The sequence below is a fragment of the Halichoerus grypus genome, chromosome 5 (genome assembly GCF_964656455.1).
Source record: "Halichoerus grypus chromosome 5, mHalGry1.hap1.1, whole genome shotgun sequence".
Classification (NCBI taxonomy): Eukaryota; Metazoa; Chordata; class Mammalia; order Carnivora; family Phocidae; genus Halichoerus; species Halichoerus grypus.
This window is the reverse complement of record NC_135716.1, coordinates 4,692,050-4,714,069: the sequence shown is the minus strand read 5'-3', so window position 1 is coordinate 4,714,069 and position 22,020 is coordinate 4,692,050. Positions and strand designations below refer to the sequence as shown.

Below are 22,020 nucleotides of genomic sequence, written 5' to 3'. Positions count from 1 at the left end.
AAGGCTGCCCCAGACCCCTCCCCAGATAACTGCTTCTGCACCACCTTCTAGCCAACCCCCTCCAGTTGCAAAGGCCCTCTGAGTTCTTAGCTGCAATTTTCCCCAGCCCCAGGCTGCTTGTCCCTCCTTCCTCCAGCGAAGGACTGGATCCCCCCTCCAGACCTGCACACTGCCTCAAGGCCTCCCCAGGCGTGGTCTGCAGCCAGCCCCAGCAGACTTCTCCATCTCCAGGCAGAGGGAGGTGGACTTTTCCTTCCAGGCCTCCTGCCCCGCTCTGTTTCCTTGCTTCATTATGCCCCGAACTTTGCCACCCGTTCCCTGTGCAGGGACTCAAAGGAGCGGGCCTCTGGAGAGCAAGGAGATGTCAAACAACACTTTTCCAAACCATCAATAAAAATACAGTTACCATGGCGACGAGGCCAGTCCAGAGAGATACATGCAATAATCCCCAATGAATCTTTTTTTTTTTCATAGACACAATTTCCTCACTTTGCAACCTGAAGTCAGTGGTTTCCTGGTTTCCAGAAATCTCAGACCCTGCAGGAAGTGTCCCCATTGGGGGACAAAGGGGAAGCCTGGCAGACCCCGGCTCCCCGTCATGAGTCTTCTAGCTGGAATGCCTTGAAATCATCTTTAATGGAGCAATTCCTTTAAGGAGAGGCTGGTCCTGTAGGCTGATCTCCAGCTCAAGGGGCTCAGGGTGGGCCCATGGGAGGGAGACCCAGAGGACAGAGGGAAGGGAGGCAACGTGAGGTAGCGTGATATGAGTGGCTACCATCTGGGTAAGCCGAGTCTCAGTAGCAGGTGGGGACAGCCGCTCTGGCCAGTCACAGCCTTACAGCTGAAAACCCCACCTCAGTTCCTATCTCCAAGGCAGGCCCTCTGCAACTTGCTTAGCTTCTCTGACCCACAAGGCATCATCTGTGAAATGGGGGCACATCTGCATCCCTCAGGGACACTCCGCGCTGCCTTCCCGGCACCTGCCATGTGGGATGCTCTCCTGCTCTGTCCCTTTGAATCTTTTTTTGTCGGAAAGTAGGGGACACAGCCAGAGCCACACAAATCTGTTCTCTCCAAAAGGCAACTCCCAACAACTTCTGAAGTCCACGCCGCCCGGTGACACCCTGTCCACCACTCCTCCTCCCCATCTCACCTCTGAAGAAGCTCAAAGGGCTTCTCCTTCTACCAGGATCTCAGCAGAAGGAGATCCTGGCTCAATCCCCCTGCTCCCAACTTTCCCGTCAAATACAGGATTCGCTGCAGCTTCTTATGTGTAACTAGTTAACAGCGAGCACAAGGAGAAAGCAACTACAGAAACACGGATGTCTGCAGGCTCTCAGCAGCTGTGTGGCCCTGAGCAGTGAGAAGCCCATCCTGAGAGCAAAGGGGACCAGCAAGCACATGCCTCTGGCTTCAGTGCTGCTGACAGCAAGAGGAGAGCCCGGAAACACTTCTTTCCCCAAGCGACTTTCGCTAATGGAGGAAAAGCTTCCTAGCGGTTGCAGTGATGGTGAGCCTCCCTGTCTGTCAAGGGTTGGTCTTCATGAGAAGCCCCAAGTGCTCCCTCCGCCGCCACCCCCGAAGCTGGCCAGGTCTCCGCTGTCTACTCTCAGAACAGCCCCTCTTAGACCCAGGGCCCCACCCCTGATGCACTTCAGTCTCCGGGTCCCCTTCACGGCCCACATCCTCAGTAATGCTCCTTGGGATTCTTCAGTTGCCCGCCACCGCACACAGCCCTGTTCTCCTCGAGACCACCAGCTTTTTGTGCAGCGGAGAACCAACTTCCCCCAAAGAGAGGGCTGGCCCTTGCCCTCAGCCTGCAGGAGGTGACCTCCAGGCCGCTGGACCGCCTGCCTGACACTGGAGCCAGGTCCTTGCAGGGCCTGTCCTCACCACCCCACCCTGGCTGCCAGGACAGATCTGGAAGTGCAGCCACTGGGAAGCCCCGCGTGGTGGGGCCAAGTCAGGACCCGGAGCACGCAGGCATCGTGGGCCTGGCTGGGGGCCACCTGCAGCCCCGAGGGGCCGTAGCTACTTACTGGCATCCTTGAGTGTGGTGTGAACAGGGACGTCTGAAAAGGAAACCACAGAAATGAGAAAAGCGTGACTTGACTGTCACAACCTGCCTCTAAGAGACGGACCAAGTGGGAGAAGGGGGCCCCAGGGCTTCCTGGAGTGACTGTTAATGTGAACAGGCACCATGACTGATTGCTCTCCAGTCCCTGAGCTGAGGTCGAGGCAGGGCAGAAAAGCACTGTGGGTAGATGGGGGACCCTGGAGTTTCACCCCCCCAAAAAAACTGTGTGACCACCTGTCAGCTTCTATTCCCTCACTGTTAAAGTGGGGCAGAAAACTCCTCCACCCGGGGTGCTGTGAGCTGAAATGGAGAGGCCGTGCAAGTAATCAGAGCCTGGGACCCCGGGCCTCCACCAGCGTCCACCACCACCAGCATCCACTGGCGATGATGTACGTGAGGAGGAAACCAGGGGAGGTGCGCCCTGGGCACCAGGAGCCAACTTATGCAAAACTCTTTATCCCAGCACATAGAGCGCCATGGGCTGGCCCCTGTGTGCCCCTCCAGCCCCACCCCACGTTCATGCCGCAGTTAGCGTGTCGCAGACTTCAAGGCTTCTCAGGCCACAGGACGTCTTCCGCTGCCACTCCTCCGGCCGGGAACGTGCTCTCCTCCTCCCTTTATCCAGCTGACTATGGTCCATCCTTCAGGCCTTTTTCAACATCATGTCTTCAAAGACCTCACCTTTCCTCTCCACCACTCAAATATAAATTAGGTCCCCTTGTCATTCTCCCTGATTGAACCCTGTTCTTTCCTCTGGTGGCATTCACTATAATTTGTCACATATGTGTATCAGGGCCACCAGGTGACTAGAGTCTGCCTCCCCTACTAGGCTGAAGCTCCAGGGCTCCCAAACCCTGCCAGTGCCTGGCTCACGGCAGGTGTTCAAAAAAATAAGTGAATGGGCCAAAGGACATCATGGATTCTAGTCCAAAAACACAATGAAGTCAAAATAGAAGGATAAAAACAAGTTTTTCAAATACACCTTGCCTTCCAAGTAACCCAATACTTGTCTCTTCTCCAGAAGAAACCACTGTTTTTCAGTTTAGTAAATTTTTCTATATATTTCCACATAATTACGAATGTATAGAAACACATGACTTTGTACAAGAATTACACAAATACCACCAGCAAGCACACAGCTATTCATCCTTATATGAATAAACCCCCATATTCTTCACAACAACAAAGAAGCAGATCATCTATATTCCCTGCATCATGGATAAGAAAATTGGAGGCAGGTAAAGTGCTTAACGAAGCTCCCACCACTAGTGAATGTGCAGTAGGAACCAGCCCCACCTGGGTGGGCCCTGGAGGCCATGCTGGTTTCTCTATGCATCTTTCCTGAGCATCGGTACGTTTCCAAGGCCACGTACATTGTGTGTGTGTATGTGTGTGTGCATATGCACGTGTGTGTATTTTTATAAACTAGGATTCCATGACATGGATATTCTGTGGTTTACTTAATTCTATGCTTATGTCATGTGGGTTGCCTATAATATTTCATTATAAACAAAACTACAATGTACATCCTTGTACATGCTTTTTCAAATACACACAGTGTAAATATTTCTCTGGGATAGATACCTGGGAATGAAATTTCTAAGCTAACATGTACATACTTTATATGTGACTACTGAGGAACTTCTCAATTCAGTGTTACTGATTTGCCCTCACACTAAATAACAGTGCTCATTTCCCTGCATGCTTCCCAACATAAGATGTTTCCAGTATTACACAGTTTTATACGAATGGTTCCGACTCTTAATTTGGTTCTGAGATTCTTCTGACATCCTTATAGAATGGTTGAGTCTCATTTTGATAGGCATGCATATGGGGAAGAGATTGAGCTGTGGAATAATAATTTAACATACATAAAAACCACAGACTAAGATTCTTTGTCACACTGTAAATGGGATTTCTGGGTGTTCAGGCTTTCAACTCCTGGCCTCCATATTTGCCCAACCAAAGCCAGCAATGAAGACATGTTCAATTTCCCTGAAATCAACTGATCAAAGCACAGAATATTAAGGCTGGGAAGAAACATTAAAATGAAAAAAAAAAAACCCAAAATATGCTCCCCTATATATAGCAGTCATTTTTAATTTACTGTTTATTATGTACCAGAAACTGGACTACATACTTGTTATGATCTCAGTTAATTTTCACTAGAAATGTACAAGACAGCTGGGTATAATAGTTTTTCTTAACAGATGAAAAGACGGGGTCTTTGAAATTAAACAATGTATCTAAGACAACAGTGCTGGTGGATGGCATAGCATGGACTCAGAAACTCAAACCCACTTTTTTCTGGCTCTGAAGCCCATAGTCTTACTCACTACTCAACACCAAGTACAGTGACTGGGTGGAAGCATGAGCCCTGGTTATATACCCATTTTGCAGTCTTACTCTGGATGAAGTGTCCCCCTGTTTCTTGTCTCTGGACCTCATTTTCCCCACATGTAACAGGTGGGGACATACTGTGTCTAGCCAATGTTCTGATAAATAGTAAGTATGCTTGCTGCATAAAATAAATCAATAAGCACAAGGTGGTTCTTAAAGAAGCTTATGTATTTCTGGATCACAAGACCTAGGAATAGGCCTAGCTACTGACGATCTCCATTAGAAAGATGTTTATAACTAAGTGGTACAGGAGGAAGGGAGCTACCCAATGCCTGAGCGATTCAAAGAAAAAATGAGGATAAGAAGCAGAGTAACTTACAGTTCCGGGTAATCCAGGGGGGCCTGCAGGACCAGCTTCACCCTAGATGAAAAAATGGAACATAAAAGATCATTAATCTTCCTGCCAACTCTGCTTATCCTGGGACACCTTTCCCCAGACAACAGAATCACCCAGCCAGTATCTACTTTGACAGACAGATAGACAGAGAGATTCTGAATTATAAAATATTTCAGACATAAGAAACCTTATGTTTTGAGAATTATTTATGCTAATGTGGCTAGCTGTAGATCATTTATATCACACTACACTAGTCCACTGTGAATATGGAAATAGAGTGATCCATTATCCACCTTCTTGTTGACGACACTTAGTTCTTGCTTACTAATGATGTAGCAAACATCCCCGCTCTGCGCCCTTTGGCACAAAGACGGGAGCTCCCTTACAGACTCCATGGGTCCTGTCCCAGCCCAAGTGGAGGGGATGGGCTCTTCTCAGGGGACTGAGAGGACAAATCTACATTCCTGTAAACAACGCAAGTCTGGGAGTTAAGCCTCCTGAGCTTTCAACCTCAATCTAACATTTTATACGTTATTTTACCTCATTGGGCTTGTTTACCTCTTTGTAAAATAATGATAAAGGTACACAGTAACACAGGGACATTGACAGATCATCTTCAGCAGGGGCCCAATAAGGAGGAAATTGTTATACATTTGACCTGAAGGAAGGGGGCCACTGGGCTGTCCATGTAGGAGGAACCACAGGGAGCAGACATGGTCCCCAAAGCCTGCCACTCCATGTGCGCCACAGGATGCCAGGACATGCATGTCTGTGCCCACGTGTGTTCCAAGTGGCCCGGGGTTAGGTCTGTTGAAGGCCTTCCATGCATGGTTAGTAAACAAATAAGTGAATAAAACTGGCTTAGAAAGGGACAAGGCCACTCTTAGTAAGCAACAATAATAAATTAATATAGCTACACTGTTTCTATCTTATTTCTATTTTTCTACAGTATTTAATTCCAGTTACTGAGTTATGTTTTTATACGTATTAACTCATTTAGTCTCCATAGAAATGGCTATAACACAGATACCCATTTCAGAGATGAGGACACTGACGCCTAACGTTCATTTACCTGCTCAAAGTCACGGCCAGCACATGGCTGAGCCTGGTTTTAAACTCAGAATCCAAGCAGCATTGCCTTCACTAAAGTTCCAGAAGTTTTTTCAGAAAGGAAAACACTTTCTCAGTGTTATTTGCATTACCCGATTTTACCTAATTATCCTCCTGACACTGACATCCTCATGTTCCAGAAACAATCTCATTTAAACCAGTTTACCCCACATTAAAAAGTCTGAATAATCAAAGTTGAGTGTTTCCTGGTGATAAAGGAAATTTTCAGCGTTTCAGGTCTCTGGGCCCTGCTCCTGGGCTCCCAGGGAAGCCATCCTCCGACATTTGCCAACATCAAAATGACTCAGCAAAACTTCAAAGCATAGGCTCTATTTCTGCCCCAGCACACAGTGTACATCTACCTCGTTAAAAAAAATAAAATAGAATAACCAAAAGGGAACATTCCAAATGTAAAGATAAGAAAAACAATACAAAACCTCCCTGGCTCCCATAAGATGAAAGTCATACAGGCTTGCACATACTGAAAACAGAAGATAAAGTCTGTAACTTTCTGGAATGTCCTTCATCTTGATGATCATATATAACTCTGCCCCAAATGTTTCTTCCCTGTAGCAGTCTCTTTTTTGTGAAGATTGTGTATCTCGGCAGCTGTCCTAACTTGGGCTCAAATAAAACTCTTTTTTCTCTTTTAAAAAATTTTAAAGAAAGGTTTGTTCATTTGGTGTTGACACTAGTGAATGTATGGATATGTATTAAAGAGGAAAGGGCAGGCAAAGAGACTAGGTTCTCTCTCCAATCCAGAGAGCCTAAAGACTGCCTTTTGGGTAGAGCTGGCCCCTCCCTAGCACTGTGGGGTGAGGCAGGAATCGCAGGTGGGTTGTCGGGAAGACCCCCGACGGCTGCTGACCTATGAGCTCTGGAGTTCACTAGAGGATGGGTTCAGATCCCAGATCTTCCACGAAAACATGAATCCCCAGCAGCCCTTGCTGAGAAAGGAGAGGATTGTACCCACTTTCCAAGATGCCACAGGGCTAAAAACATTCATAGCCAGTGGTGGGAAGGAATGAACTGGGAAATGGAGACAGGGAAGTGCAAGACACAGTCAGAAGGGGACAATGTTGCTTTAATGTCCTATTTTGGATTTTTGACCAGATTTGTCTATTATTACATATTTCTCTGGAGAAAAGAAAGGCAGGCCGGATTTTCTGGAACCTTGAATGTGATTCTGCCATGGGCCCAGCAGTTCTGCCAAAGCAATAAAAGGGGCTTTAGGATCTTGTGGAGCCCTTTGCATCCTGGAAATGAGTTTCTCAAATGAAAATTGCAATTCCAAAAAATCCACCAGGGCAGCAGGCCTGGGCAGCTTACCACACAAAGCCCTTTCCATTTCTGGCTCTCCATTTCTAGATAGCAGGTCTGTCCAGAGTAAAGCCCTCAGCCTCCAGCCCAAGAGAGAAGCTGGTGCGAGGCCCCTCCCGGAGCCCAGAAACACCGGGAGGGGTCAGGGGGGCACCGAGAACGGGGAATTGGAGGGGAAGACCATGCAAACATGGGGGGATGAAGGCAGGGGGAGCATCGTGCGGGAGAAGGGGAGAGGAAAGCCCCTTGGGGTGTGTGCTGCCAATGCTCAGGTGCCCATGGGCCAGGCCAGCTCAAGGCACAGCTCTGCTGGAGCCAGGACGCTGAGCTGACCCACCGCTGGGGTTTGGATCTAGACTGCAGTGCATTCCATCCATGTGCCCCGGGAAAGCAGTGTGGCTTCTCTGTGTCTCATTGTTTCTTTATCTATGAAGCGGGCATGCTATTGGTAACACGACCCTTCTCAGGGTCGTCCTGAGCATCACCGAAGTCACTATATGAGCGGTGCTTCGGCCATCCTGGCACACCATGAGTCTGCAGCGCTCACTCCACTCACAGGACCTGAGTCACGCTTCCCAGCAGCCCTCGGAGGAAGGACTAGTGGAACCATTTCCAAGGCAGCAAGCCAAGGCACGGGGAGGTGGGGTAAGGGGCTCAGAGCCGCCTGGCGGGTAGAAGCCGACTGTAACCCAGGCCACAGCTTTGACTCAGACACCGAGACCCTCTCCACGGCCCTGCAGGCACCGCACATACACACGACGTAGGAGGGAGGCTTGGCCAATCCAGGCCCCTGATGACCAGGAGGCCAACGGCAACTCCTACCTTTTCACCTGGGTCACCTTTCAGTCCTGGGAGGCCCAGTGTGCCTTTCTCTCCCTGCGGTGAAAGATGAAATTAGAATACACCAGAACTCAACACCTGCCTTTTGCACATAAGAGCAAGTGGACCTTGGGCAAAATCCCTTTTTTCTCTTGCTCTTCTCTGGCCTTATCAGTAAATGCAAAGGTGAAGTGCAGCTCCGGGGGCTTGCCGTCAGTTAGGGGTGAAGCACCTCCTCCCCATCGGGCACCTGACATGATGCGCCCACCCGTTCCCATCCACTTCATCTGAAGATCTTCCACCCTTGCCGACTGATCGCTCAGTCCCTGTCCCTTTGCTGCAGCGGACAGACCGGAGCAGCCTGAGCCCCTTCCCTTCCTCTTCCGTAAACCTGGCCAAATACTCCCAAACCCCAGCCCAGACCACCCATTGCCCCAGGGACTGAACCCCAGAGGGGGCTGCTTTGTGAGAGCACAGGTGCAGTGCCACCACTTACCCGCTCTCCTTTCTCTCCCCTCACGCCCGGGAATCCTGGAGCTCCCGGGAGACCGGCCTCTCCCTGTGGAAACAACAGGATGCCTCTGTCCACTGGGCTCTCGGTGAGGAGGCTCTCCTGTGGGCCACACCACGCCCCAGCCGTGTGCTCTTCCCTTCCTGCTCTCCAGCCCCCAGAGAGCTCTAGCTCAGCGGGGCTGACGCGGAAAGCAGTGATTCTAGAGATTTCTGCTCACTGGGGCGTCTCCAAGCTCTTTCTCACTTCAGCCGTTCCTTCACCAGGAACCCATTCTGCCTGTCTGGGGGTTTCCTCCTCCTCCTTGTCCTTTAGGACAATTATCACTGCCTCGCCACCTTTCCTGACATCCCCCAAGTCTGAACGAGGAGCTCTCTCCTGCCCTCCCACCCACACCTGCATGCCACCACTCATTGCACCTGTCCCTGGCTCTTGGTTGATGGTTGTGACCCCAACACAGCGATGGAGGCATAAGACATGCTGATAATCATTGGGTAAGTAAATGATTACATGAGATGAACGTAGTGAGCCCCCAGAGGAGAATGGATACAGGCCTAGGGCATAATAATGAATGAATGCATTGAATGAAGAATGAATGAATGAATGAAGGTATGAACAAACAGACCTTCTCTCCAGGTCGGCCCGCCAGGCCCTGCTCCCCAACTTCTCCCTGGAGACAGAATAACAGACACCCTATTATTTTTCACTCACATTTGCAGAGACGTCGTTCCCCAGTTGGCCCCACACATTCACAGCACCGGCCGGCCACAACTCTGGCTTCCCAAGCACGTGCGTAGCTCTAGGCAGCAGACTCCACACAGCAGTTGGGCTGTGGAAACCCAAGCGTGTGGCATTTCTAGAGGGAGGGGCCCCACACTCTCTCATATCCTCTCTCACTTCCCCCAAAATAAACCTCTGCTAGAATCGCCCTGACAGCATTTACACAGGTGAGTCCATTCATCCTGAATCTAAAAGTGTATGATTCAGAACGAGGGGCCCAAACTGTGCCTCGAAGGTCCATCCCACTCGGAGCTGTTAGCACACATTGTAGGGAGCCCAGGCCCCATGCTGGGTCCAGCGATGAAGGAGAAGTCGTTCATGAGCATGTCCACACTGGTCGCTGTCCCATGGTTGCTGTCTGGACTTTTTGGAAAACACAGGCAGCCCCATGGTTAGAGGTGGGGGAGAGCTTTATGTTTCCTCTCTCATGGTGTGTTACAATAAAGGCAGGTCTTGGGTGAAATTCTGGTAAACATCCAAACTTATATCAGAAAGCAAACCCCCAAATATACACTGGTCCTAGCAGCTTGGATGCAGTTTTGTCCTCAGCCATTCGGTTCCTGACTAGCATTTTGTGGTCATGTTGAAGTGGGAGGCACAGGACCAGAGGGGCTTGGTCCCTGGTCCTAGGACATCTGGCTGCTGTGTTAACCAGATCCCTACAAATTACTGATGAAAATATGTGTGGGGGGTAGTGGGGAGGGACTGTAATTTCTAACTTAGGATGTGTCTTGAGAAGCACTAACTTCCTATATGATCCAGCAATTACACTACTGGGTATTTACCCCAAAGATACAAAAGTAGGGACCCGAAAGGGTACGTGCACCCCGATGTTTATAGCAGCAATGTCCACAATAGCCAAACTGTGGAAAGAGCCAAGATGTCCATCAACAGATGAATGGATAAAGAAGATGTGGTATATATATACAATGGAATATTATGCAGCCATCAAAAGGAATGAGATCTTGCCATTTGCAATGACGTGGATGGAACTGGAGGGTATTATGCTGAGCGAAATAAGTCAATCAGAGAAAGACATGTATCATATGACCTCACTGATATGAGGAATTCTTAATCTCAGGAAACAAACTGAGGGTTGCTGGAGTGGGGGGTGGGGTGGGAGGGATGGGATGACTGGGTGATGGACACTGGGGAGGGTATGTGCTCTGGTAAGTGCTGTGAATTGTGCAAGACTGTTGAATCTCAGATCTGTACCTCTGAAACAAATAATGCAATATATGTTAAGAAAGAAAAAAAGAAGAAGAAGAATGTAGCAGGAGGGGAAGAATGAAGGGGGGGAAATCGGAGGGGGAGAAGAACCATGAGAGACGATGGACTCTGAAAAACAAACTGAGGGTTCTAGAGGGGAGGGGGGTGGGAGGATGGGTTAGCCTGGTGATGGGTATTGAGGAGGGCACGTTCTGCATGGAGCACTGGGTGTTATGCACAAACAATGAATCATGGAACACTATATCTAAAACTAATGATGTAATGTATGGGGATTAACATAACAATAAAAAAATTAAAAAAAAAAAAAAAGAAGCACTAACTTCCTGAATGACAATTTCTAATACCCATGATGCTATTGAGCAGAACCTTAGTGTAGATTTCCACAAGGAAATGTGGTTTTCTGGTAAGTGAATGGACACATAAATGAATAAATGAGCAGGTACGAATACACATAATGATTTTTCCCCACAGCCATACCAGACTCAGCTGGTGGTGAAGGCTAACATTACCACCACGTCTCAGAGAGGAAGGTAAGAAAGAAAGAAAAAATAACCCAGAGCATTGGTTAGCATTAAGCAATTAAGCACACATCTGATGCTATAGCTCTGAGGCCACCAGGGGACCCAGCACTGGAGTGAGCACATATAGAAATTCTCCATGCATTCCGATCCCCCATGAATTCCCAGTATTTACAGGCACAATTAGGAAGAACTTCTCTAATCAGAATTGTGCAAATACCTGCCACTCAAACTGTCACTTTAAATCTGCTAGGATGATTACACCTTAGCCATGGGAATTGCTGCTTACGTGCTGAGAAAGGCGCTGTGCATCTGGGTTTGGTGAGAAGGCATTTTGAAGAGCCTCGGAAGTGTCCCCTGAATTCATGCCATGAACCCTAAGTCAAAAGCAGGGTGGACAGAGGGCTGGATGGTGTCTTGAATTCTTGATCTGTGCACACTGCAAGCCAGCTGCATTCCCTGATGGACTCAGAAACCCGCTGTCTACAACTTACCCGTAATCTTGGGAGATGCTTATCTTCAGTTGGGCATTTTGTCAAAAAAAGTAACAAGACCCCAGACCAGATCCTTTTTGAGGCTACAAAGGATGTTGTAAAACTACTATAACTGCAAAAATTCAGTTTTGAACTTCCTAGAGCCATGTTTTACACGTATTGCACTAGAAATCGGGCAAAAACACCACATGTGAGCCGGAGTAGTGGGCTTCTCTGTTCAAATCTTCCAGCCATTAGAGATCACCAGAAATATAAAACACGCAGATGGAAAGACCACAGAAATCCCCAAGAGCACCTCTGAGTTCAGCTCAACACTTCTTGAGATCAGTGGCCGCCTTCTGCAGACCCATGCATGGGGGCGAGCCTGCTTCCAAAGACCACCAGACACAATGTTGGAATTCACATGCACAAACCCAGGACTTGCCATTTTACAAATTTGAGAAAACAGAACTCTTAAGGTGTGGTTCACACCATAAAATCTACCAGGTCAAGTCAGCCAACCTGTGCAAATGTGTTAAGTCCTTTCCAGAAAATGACAGAATTTCAACCAAATGCTGAAAGGTTGCCTGGGTGCTTTTAAGACCATGAGATTCACCCCACACAAGCACCTCCGGGTGTGCATGGACACAGCTTGGTAAATTACTTATTATTGTATTTCAACGATTTGGGGATCATCATAGGTATTTTTTAAAATGCATATGTTGCTTCTTAAAATACAAAGGAGCACAGTCTTTTAAGTGGCAAGGGGACAACTCACTGGGCACTAAGGGGGGCATGAAGCTGAGCCTCTTGCACCTGGAATCCTGACAACAGGAGGTTTCCTAGTGGACCTGGGGAGGTTCTTTCCACATCTAAATCAACCTGGGTGTGCTTGACTTTACCAGGTGTGTTTTAATCTGTGCTTTTCCTGCTCCGTTTTCTGTTGGCCTTCTAAAGAACAATCACTTTATGAAACAATGAGGCAAAGCCAGGGCCCCACATCTGCCCAGGAACACCTTCCCTGGCCAGCAAGGTGATCGGAGTCCTGCCTTCCAGAGGGGCAGGTGTTGAGTTCAGGCCACTGCTGTGCTCTTGCTCGGCTGAATTTGATATCCATCCTCTGTAGAGTAAACCTTTACTGAGCACCTGCCGAGTGCCTGACCACAGGTGGGAATGGGAGAGCATAGGTGACAGAGACCCAGTCAAGGGTGCTTCCCTTGACTAGTTCATAACCCAGCAAAGTGCAGGGCACTGATGGGGGGGCAGCGCCCTGGCAATCTCCTGTCCCCACAGACTCCCCTAGAGCCACAGCACCTGCACACATACACACCACACACACACCCCACATACACACCGACACGCACCACACACACACACCCCAGCCACACACAGAGCACCATGCACACATGGTCCAGCCCTCTCTGCTTGGTGCTCACTGCATTCTGAGCCCGGGCCAAAGCTGAGATCTGAGCTCAGGGCCTAAAGACAAAGTAAGACCCTGTAGCCCATGATGTGGGGCTCTGAGGGACGGCCATCCAAACCCCCACAGGAGGTGCCCTGTCCAAATGCAATGGGGAGTGGCCTCTGCCTCTCCCATAGCCCCTGGCCAGGCATTAGGGCGTGCCAGTGGGGAGGGGGGAGGGACACAGACAGACAGACAGGCAGACAGCGAGAAGGCCCTCTCGCTCATCGCTGCCAGGATAAGCTGGACAGTGACGAGTTCTTCCCAAGGCCACAGCTACAGGTCTCCCTAGAAACCCACTCACCCCTGCTCCGTCTGTCCTAGGCATGGTGTGACGCTTCCCACCAGGTGTGGCTATCCCTGTCGGAGCCCCCACCCTGCCCTCACCCCTTCCAACAGCCCCATGTTCATGGCGCTGCCAGACCCCCGCTGACAGTCAGTGCTCACACCATCCACTGTGGTTCACACAACCCCAAACACACCGTGCAGCAGAACCCACTGGTGGGGAGGAGATGGGATCCATACCCTAGGGCCGGGTTTTCCAGGCAGACCGCCTTCTCCTCTCTCTCCTGGCTGGCCCTGTAAGGAACACACAGAGAGGTTGGCAGGAGAGTGCTGGGCTCGGGGAGTCCCACTCAGCACTCGTCACAGGCTGGTCAAGGCGGACAATCACTCCTTTGGTGGTGTTGAGCTCCTTCACTCTGCATGACCACAGTGACCAAAAACGGCGGCTGGTACTACCTCTTAGATTCCATGTTCCATGCCTCTGCTTTTGTTTAATTTTACAAAAATGTCACTGAGTAGAAAAGGTGCTTTCCTCTCACTGAGAGACTTGGGGTACGGGAGATGTTGTGTGAATGATTTTGAGAATACGAAATACTGGGTTCGCCCTTTCCTTTGTTGTGAAAGACAAGGGAGAAAAAATGGAGACTATTCACATAAATACCCATAAAATGAAGTTAAATCCATACTTATTCAGTATTTGGTCTTGAAAAAGTTGAGTTTCTAAGTTACTTATTGAAGAGGATGATGGATGTCCTCATAATATCGAATAGCTGCCTTTCACGGACTGTTGCCCCACACACTGAGCGTATGTGTTTGGTAGGAAAGAATCAAATTCACCGGTGGAAATATTTATTGTGTGGTCTTGTAGCTGTTCATTTGCCATGTGTGAACTGGGAATTTGCTTCCCAATTTTATGACACTTAACCCCAGACTCTTTTCTTTTCTTTTTTTTTTTTTTTAAGATTCTATTTATTTATTTGACAGAGAGAGACACAGCGAGAGAGGGAACACAAGCAGGGGGAGTGGGAGAGGGAGAAGCAGGCTTCCCGCCGAGCAGGGAGCCCAATGTGAGGCTCGATCCCAGGACCCCGGGATCACGACCTGAGCCGAAGGCAGACGCTTAACGACTGAGCCACCCAGGTGCCCCACCCCAGACTCTTTTCTTAATGATCCTACCATAAGGAGCCCCACCAGAATATTTTTAAAATTAAAGTCTCTTATGTTAAGCATATCTGAAAGTTGTTCCTCCCTGCAAATATGTAACATATTTCTAACAGCTTCGTTTTAAAGCCTGAGGCTTCCAAATCCTTCCCCAGTTACCTTAGCAGAAATAAAGGACTTGCCCACGTCTGACCTGGTGAATCCCAACATTCCCGAGTTCCGAGCCCAGGGTGAGACTATCAGTGGATTTTAGCATTCACCAACGATCCAACATCTCTTTCCTCCTGCTCTTTGGGTCCTAAACTCCTGCCACCCCCATGAACACCAACCTTGGGTCCCGGCAGGCCTGGTGCTCCATGCTGCCCATCCTTTCCAGGTGGGCCCTGGGCAAGAGGGAGAAAACAGAACAAAATCAGAGGCCTGTTTAGGGCGCATTGCACTGAGTGGCTTCTACCCAGGAGCTGCTTTGTCGCCAGCAGCTGGGGCATCCCAGGGCACTCGCTCGCCAGCGCGCTGTGGTCTCTGTGGGACCGGGCTGTCCCCCACACTGCCTTATGAGGGGGATGGCCCTCACCCTCTGGCCGGTGTCCGGTGACTCTGGACCTGTGTGGTCAGCGAGAGGAGGCAGGACCCAGATGGTCAGCTGATTGGCTCACGGTCCTTCTCTACCCCTGCTTCCTGCTTCCTCCAGGAAGAACAATGCCCATCTTGTGCCCACTCTCTCTGCAAAATCTCTGCCAACATTTCCTCCCTTTCCAGTCCTGGTTTGGAATTCGTCAAGTCCTCCTTTATTTCTAAGGACGACACTGAGGGGCTCCATGTCCTAGTTCCCTACAAGCAGCCTCCTCCTCCCCCAGCCCCTTTTGACCAGGTCACGACAGGTGGTGTCCTGGGCAAGGGCAAAAGGCTCAAAAGTCCCCGCAGCCTCCTGGCTCCACCTTCCATTACTCCAGACCTGTTTGCTCTGCTGCTTTTTCTCTGATCTTAAGTGACCTATCAGGTGCACACACACACCCCCATGATAGCTATGAGGAAAATCCTTTCCCCACAAAATATTGTCCATGTTATTACTTTGGCAGCTGGAAGTGCTATTCCAAAGTCATTATTATTTTAGTAAACCTGGTAATTTTTCTGGCAAGAGGTCCCCGGACACCCAACTAAAGACTTCTGTGTCCTTGCGTCTCTAGCCTGGGCTGGTGGCCAATTGGGAGGACAGCCCTATGTTCCCAGAGCAGGGGCTCCAGAGTCAAGACCCCTGGAAGGGCAGGAGGAGGTCCTCCTCTGGGGGCTGAGGGCACTCGGGTCCATGGGAGTCTGACCTCGTCAAAGAGCAAACACTAAAGCCAGAAGCATTGCCTCAAACTGTCAGTGGCCATGACCTCACGCTCTATAACACAAATGTCTTCTTGGCAACGGCGTTTTCCTCTTCCAACGACTCTCCCGCCTCTCCTGAATGTTCAACCACCACGCATACGTGTTGATGAACCCCTTAGATCAGATGTGATTGTTAATGTGTTTGAGCTTTCCTCTGACACTGTCACCTGAGTACACTGTTCGCTGGGGATGCCGCAGGTGACCGTGTGCTCATGAGTGTTCGCTGGGGACGCCGCGGGTGACCATGTGCTCGTGAGTGTTCGCTGGGGACGTTGCAGGTGACCGTGTGCTCCTGAGTGTTTGCTGGGGACGTTGCAGGTGACCGTGTGCTCCTGAGTGTTTGCTGGGGACGTTGCAGGTGACTGTGTGCTCATGAGTGTTCGCTGGGGATGCTGAGGGTGACCGTGTGCTTGTGTTTGCTGGGGACACCGCGGGTGACCGTGTGCTCGTGAGTGTTCACTGGGGACATTGCAGGTGACCGTGTGCTCGTGTTCGCTGGGGACACCGCGGGTGACCGTGTGCTCATGAGTGTTCACTGGGGATGCTGAGGGTGACCGTGTGCTCGTGTTTGCTGGGGACACTGCAGGTGACTGTGTGCTTGTGAGTGTTTGCTGGAGACGTTGTAGGTGACCGTGTGCTTGTGAGTGTTCGCTGGGGACGTTGCAGGTGACCGTGTGCTCATGAGTGTTCGCTGGGGACATTGCAGGTGACCGTGTGCTCATGAGTGTTCGCTGGGGATGCCGCGGGTGACCATGTGCTCGTGTTTGCTAGGGACATTGCAGGTGACCGTGTGCTCCTGAGTGTTTGCTGGGGACGTTGCAGGTGACCGTGTGCTCGTGACTATTTGCTGGGGATGTTGCAGGTGACCATGTGCTCGTGAGTGTTCGCTGGGGACGTTGCAGGTGACCGTGTGCTCGTGAGTGTTCACTGGGGATGCTGAGGGTGACCATGTGCTCGTGAGTGTTTGCTGGGGACACTGCAGGTGACTGTGTGCTTGTGAGTGTTTGCTGGAGACGTTGTAGGTGACCGTGTGCTTGTGAGTGTTCGCTGGGGACACCGCGGGTGACCGTGTGCTCGTGAGTGTTCACTGGAGACACTGCAGGTGACCGTGTGCTCGTGAGTGTTCGCTGGGGACGTTGCAGGTGACCGTGTGCTCGTGAGTGTTCGCTGGGGACGTTGCAGGTGACCGTGTGCTTGTGTTTGCTGGGGACACCGCGGGTGACCGTGTGCTCGTGAGTGTTCACTGGGGACGTTGCAGGTGACCGTGTGCTCGTGAGTGTTCGCTGGGGATGCTGAGGGTGACCGTGTGCTTGTGTTTGCTGGGGACACCGCGGGTGACCGTGTGCTCGTGACTGTTCACTGGGGACGTTGCAGGTGACCGTGTGCTCGTGTTCGCTGGGGACACCGCGGGTGACCGTGTGCTCATGAGTGTTTGCTGGGGACGTTGCAGGTGACCGTGTGCTCGTGAGTGTTTGCTGGGGACGCCGCGGGTGACCATGTGCTCGTGAGTGTCTGCTGGGGACGCTGCAGGTGACGTGTATCCGTGAGAGTTCGCTGGGGATGCCGCAGGTGATTGTGTGTCCATGAGTGTCCATTGGGGACGCTGCAGTTGAGCAGGTGTTTCAGGTTTGGATCAGGCCCCCTTAGAGTGGGCATCACACCCCTGCATGGACGTCCATATCCATCGGTATTCTGCAGAGCTCAGAATGCCGCCATTCTAGCCATCAGCCCCTGTCACCTGCGGGCCTTGATGTACAGCCACCAGTGGATCTGCCAAAGGTCCAATGACAAGGGGGCACCGCTGCTGGACCTACACAGTCTCAGTTACCGCTTTTACCTTTTCTCCGCTGTCTGCATCCCCCTCCAGGGCTGGGGGTTCCACTGGCTTCCCCAGTCCCTGGCCCTCGGGAGAGACAGCCAGCTGTAGGGCAGTATCTTCCAGTGAAGGGAGGCCTCGTGTCACCCACAGGTCTATGAGGATGACGGCGGTCCTGTGGTGTCACCGGCCACCCCCACCACTGGGCCCTGCAGAGCGTAGGGCCCCAACTAGGAGACACACCCTGCTTCCATGGCACACCCATTATGCACGTGCAGACAGGAAGGTTGCTGAGCCCCAGCCTCAGGATTTAAAAGACAGGAGAAGGCCCCCAGATCCCCAGGATCTTCTGAGTTCGGGAGTGAGGAAGCGCAATGAGGACAAGAACAGGGAGAGTCCTGCCATGTCTGTTACTTCTGCTGCCCCCTGCACGTGTCCCGGAGGCACAAGAAGCCACATTTTAAACAGCAAGGGCTTCTGAATTTGCATCTGGGAAAGGAGACCAGAGGTGGTGGCCTGGGGAGAGGGTGCCCCCATCTGCACCCTGGCTGGGGCCCCGTGGGGAGCAATCCCAGGGGACTGACCTCATGGAAGGCACCACAGGAGGAAAGGGTCAGGCGCCAGGGCCTCAGTCCCCCTGCCAGGGGAAGAAAGGGCACAGCGAGTGGCCAGCAGCCCTGCTGGCTGGCTGGAAGGGCCTGGCCATCCGCAACATAGACCAATGGAGGACAGGGAAGCATGGGGGTGGGGACACTCCGGGACACTCACCGTTGGCCCGGGGTGCCCAGGTTTTCCTGGGAAGCCAATCTCTCCAGGTAAACCCTGAGAAGGGAACCACATGGAAACGGTCAGTCTGGCCTCTGTGGAGCATCAGGGCCTTTTCCCCAATGCCTTGCCTGGCACTGTCTAAGGCCTCTGGCTCTGATGAGGACACGCAGCGGCAGATACACCTCAGGGCCTCTGAATGCCCTTACTGAAGGCCACTGTGGAGCACAGAGTTGTCACTCCGTGTCTGGTCTGCATTCAGGGCCACCACCGCATCGGCTCCAACCTGGTAGGATGGGCAGAATGGCCTCCCTGGGTGCTGGGTGCTGGGTCTGCCCCACCCTCCCCCTCTGCCCACAGGGGCCCTTTCCCAGCTGCACAGAATTGTGTGTTGGGAGGATGTGACCAGTGTCTAGTCTCAGCACCAAACCACAAACCAGTAATGGGCATCGCCAGACTAATATACCTCCTTCTACGTGTCTGTCTTAGAAGCAGCCAACCAACCTGCTACATGAGCTCAAGAGGTATTTCTAGTCTCCTCTCAGGGCCTGAAAGCCCAGAGGCTAGAGGGTGGCTGTAAGAGTCCTCCTCGTCTATGCCTTTGCTCTCCTCTTGGACGAAGGACAAACAGATGGCCACACACAGAGATGTTCTTATTCCCACGGGCCACGAAACCCTCCCCTAAGTGCCCCTGCAGAAGAAAATCAAAGCCACGCTTACCGGGGGGCCTCCGGGTCCAGGGGGGCCTGGGACGCCAGGCGGTCCTGGAGGGCCCTATAAAGAAAGAGCAGGGCATGGGTTACAATCATGTGTGGAGCAGCCTCCTGGCGACAATACCTTAGAGGGGAGGAGGGAGGGGGACATGGTGACCCCGTGAGGCCTCATCGTCGCAATGCTTTATTTTCAAACAGAGAAAGAACAAAAGCAAAGAGAAAAAACATCTGAAGTAAAATCTGCAAAACGTTGACACCTGTCATACTTGGGTGATGGGTACATAACTGTTATGTTGTCTATTCTTTCCATTTAAAATACTGGAGTATTTAAAATAAATACATATGTGCCTGCATGTTTACACACATGTACACACACACACATGCACATGCACACACACAGTGGAATAAGCCAGTAACAAAGATCTTGCAACACAGTGGTTTCCCAGCACTAGTCAGCATGGAATCACGGGGCGTGAATGACATGGGCCTCCTGCCCCAGACCCCTGATTCAGTAGGGTCTGGGGTGGGGCCACGAGCTGGTTCTCGTGAAAGCTCTCTGGACGATTCTATGGAGACCAGTCTTGACACCCACTCTGCAGCTTCATTCATTCATTCCCTACACCGATACTCGGGGCACCTTCCGTGGCCAGAAACAGACGCAGGTCCGGCCCCACAAGCAGAACAGAACCGCAAGCCAGAGCTCCCGCCGGCATGCGCCCCGGTGGGACTGAGGGTGAGGGGTGCGGGTGGGGAGGACAGAAGCACCGGGCCAGGTCATCCTGTCAGAAACAGGAAGTTATGGGCCTCTGGCCGTCGCGCAGGTCCAGGATCATGGAGAGGGAGAGGAGCTGAGAATCCTAAGTAGTCACAGGTTCTGGAGAGCCCCCCGCCCAGGACCCACTCATTTCACAAGGTCCAGCTACTACTCCATGGATTAAGAATCCTCAGCGGCGCCACAGTCCAGACGATGACCTTCTTGCCAACGGCACTGTGCACCCTTCCAGGCCCTTCCCCCACCTCCCCCTCTGCACCCTCACGCCGGTCACTGCCAAGCGGGGCCTGGCACACGTTCTCAGAGACGAGCTCTGGCTTTGTTGCTCGGGTCTCTCTCCAGGTGTGCGTTCCCTCCTTGCCCCCCTTCTCCATGCCTCCACCTCTGACGCTCTCCAGTTCCACTGGTCTCCATTAATCACTCCCTCCTCCATGCTCAAGGCTGGTATCACCGTGTTCATCTGACTCACATGCCCTCTGAGCCGGAGGCCCCTCTTGTTCCTTCTGCATCTGTCACAGACACAAACCCAGCCCTTGGTATACAGCAGGTGCTCAATGAATGTTTGAAGACTTCAACCGAATTTAAGGGGCACTAAGGAGAGAGCTGTGCGTCCAGGGAGAATGATGCCACGTTGCCACTGGAGGGCGATAAATACTAACAAGTGGCTCCCTTGGCCGTTGCCTTGTCTCCCGCTGGGGGCGCACGTGAGTCAGCAATGGGCGCAGACATGGAATTTTTGGGCAGCATCGGCACCTTGGGGTCCCTGCAGCTGCTCAGTCCCGGTGCATCTTTGGAGGTAGCATCTACTTTTGTTGGGAGATGTGTGCTTGAAGCAGACACAATTGAGGGGCCCTCCAGAGCGGGACGGTAGCCTGGGCAGGGTCCTCCCTGCTGCATGTGGGTCCAGGAAGAGCACGGAGAAGGCTCGTGCCCTCACCCCCTACTGCCATACAGACCCACCACCTGGCTCACCGGCTCAGCTCTGCTCGCCTCTTGGCCAAGCAACGGCCCTGCTGGTGACACTTCCAGGACCCCCTCCAGAAGGCACGTTCCAGGTGACCTGCTCGAACTTCAAGATGACCCCTGGGGTCTCATACTCCCTCCACACCACATGGCTCCTCTGAGTCCCTCCTCTGCTTGCAATCTGAACACATCAGCCTTCCTCCCTCCTTACACTCCAGGGCCCGTGATGGTCCCTGGAGTGCTTCATGCACTATCAAACAGATTCCTCCGGGAAGCTGGCCTCCTGGCTAGCTCGCTCCTCTGACTCTGTTTCCCCTTCCTCCTTTGCTTCTTGCAACCCCCCTGCAGGATGCTGTGACCTCACAGCATGCTAGAGTAAGTGGATCGCTAGTGAGCATCTACTGGAAACTAAACCTCCTTATCTGGCGATAATGAAAACTGAGACCCAGAGAGGGTAAGTGCTCCACTTGAGGCCAAAGGATCCCGATAGGCTGGCTGCTGCAGAATCACTCAGAAAACTCGTTACAAGTACAGTACCGGGCCCTTGTTTGGACTCTGAGACAGGTCTGGCACAAGCCCAAGGGGCAGGGACTTTGGAAACATTCCCCCAGGGATTCTGAAGCGCTGTCAGGTCTGGGAATCACTCACCTAAAATAACTCCAGGTTATTTATATTCTAACTGCGAGAATACTAGAAGCACAATGAGAGAAGCAGGGACCCATGCAAGGAGGAAGCAGAAAACACAGATGTAGGAGAAGGGCCAGGGCAGGGGCGGGGGGTGGCCACCCCCCACTCAGTGCTTCATCTGCCTTGCACTTTATACCCTCTGTCTCATTTCTGTCTGCCACCAATCCTGCGAGGTGGGTCTATTCCATCCCATTTTACACAGGAAGAACTGGAACTCGGGAGGAAACTGATATGCAACAAACGCATTCAGACGCAAGGACCCTGGTCGCTTCATCTGCCATCCCCTGTACTCACCCCTGCAGAGTGTCTACGTAGCTTGGGAACGCAGGTCTGAGCCCTCTGCCCCAGCGCCCCCTCGACAGTGTGCTCTCCTAAGACTGTGTGCGTATTAAGTGGGACCAGAACTTTCAATACGGGCTCAACCATGTCTGATCCACCTCCTTTGTA

The 22,020-nt window shown here is 51.6% G+C and overlaps 1 protein-coding gene across 1 annotated transcript in view; it reads right to left on the bottom strand.

Annotated features, from left to right (window-relative positions):
- COL22A1 (collagen type XXII alpha 1 chain) overlaps positions 1–22,020 on the bottom strand; it is a 250,581-nt gene that overhangs the window by 93,994 nt on the left and 134,567 nt on the right. Inside the window, exons 24-32 of the mRNA XM_078071952.1 lie at positions 19,159–19,212; positions 18,442–18,495; positions 14,813–14,866; positions 13,563–13,616; positions 9,200–9,244; positions 8,560–8,622; positions 8,067–8,120; positions 4,797–4,838; positions 2,040–2,072 (exon numbers count right to left, since the gene is read on the bottom strand). Of these exons, the coding sequence (XP_077928078.1) occupies positions 2,040–2,072; positions 4,797–4,838; positions 8,067–8,120; positions 8,560–8,622; positions 9,200–9,244; positions 13,563–13,616; positions 14,813–14,866; positions 18,442–18,495; positions 19,159–19,212 (453 nt within the window). The remainder of the gene's footprint in view (positions 1–2,039; positions 2,073–4,796; positions 4,839–8,066; positions 8,121–8,559; positions 8,623–9,199; positions 9,245–13,562; positions 13,617–14,812; positions 14,867–18,441; positions 18,496–19,158; positions 19,213–22,020) is intronic.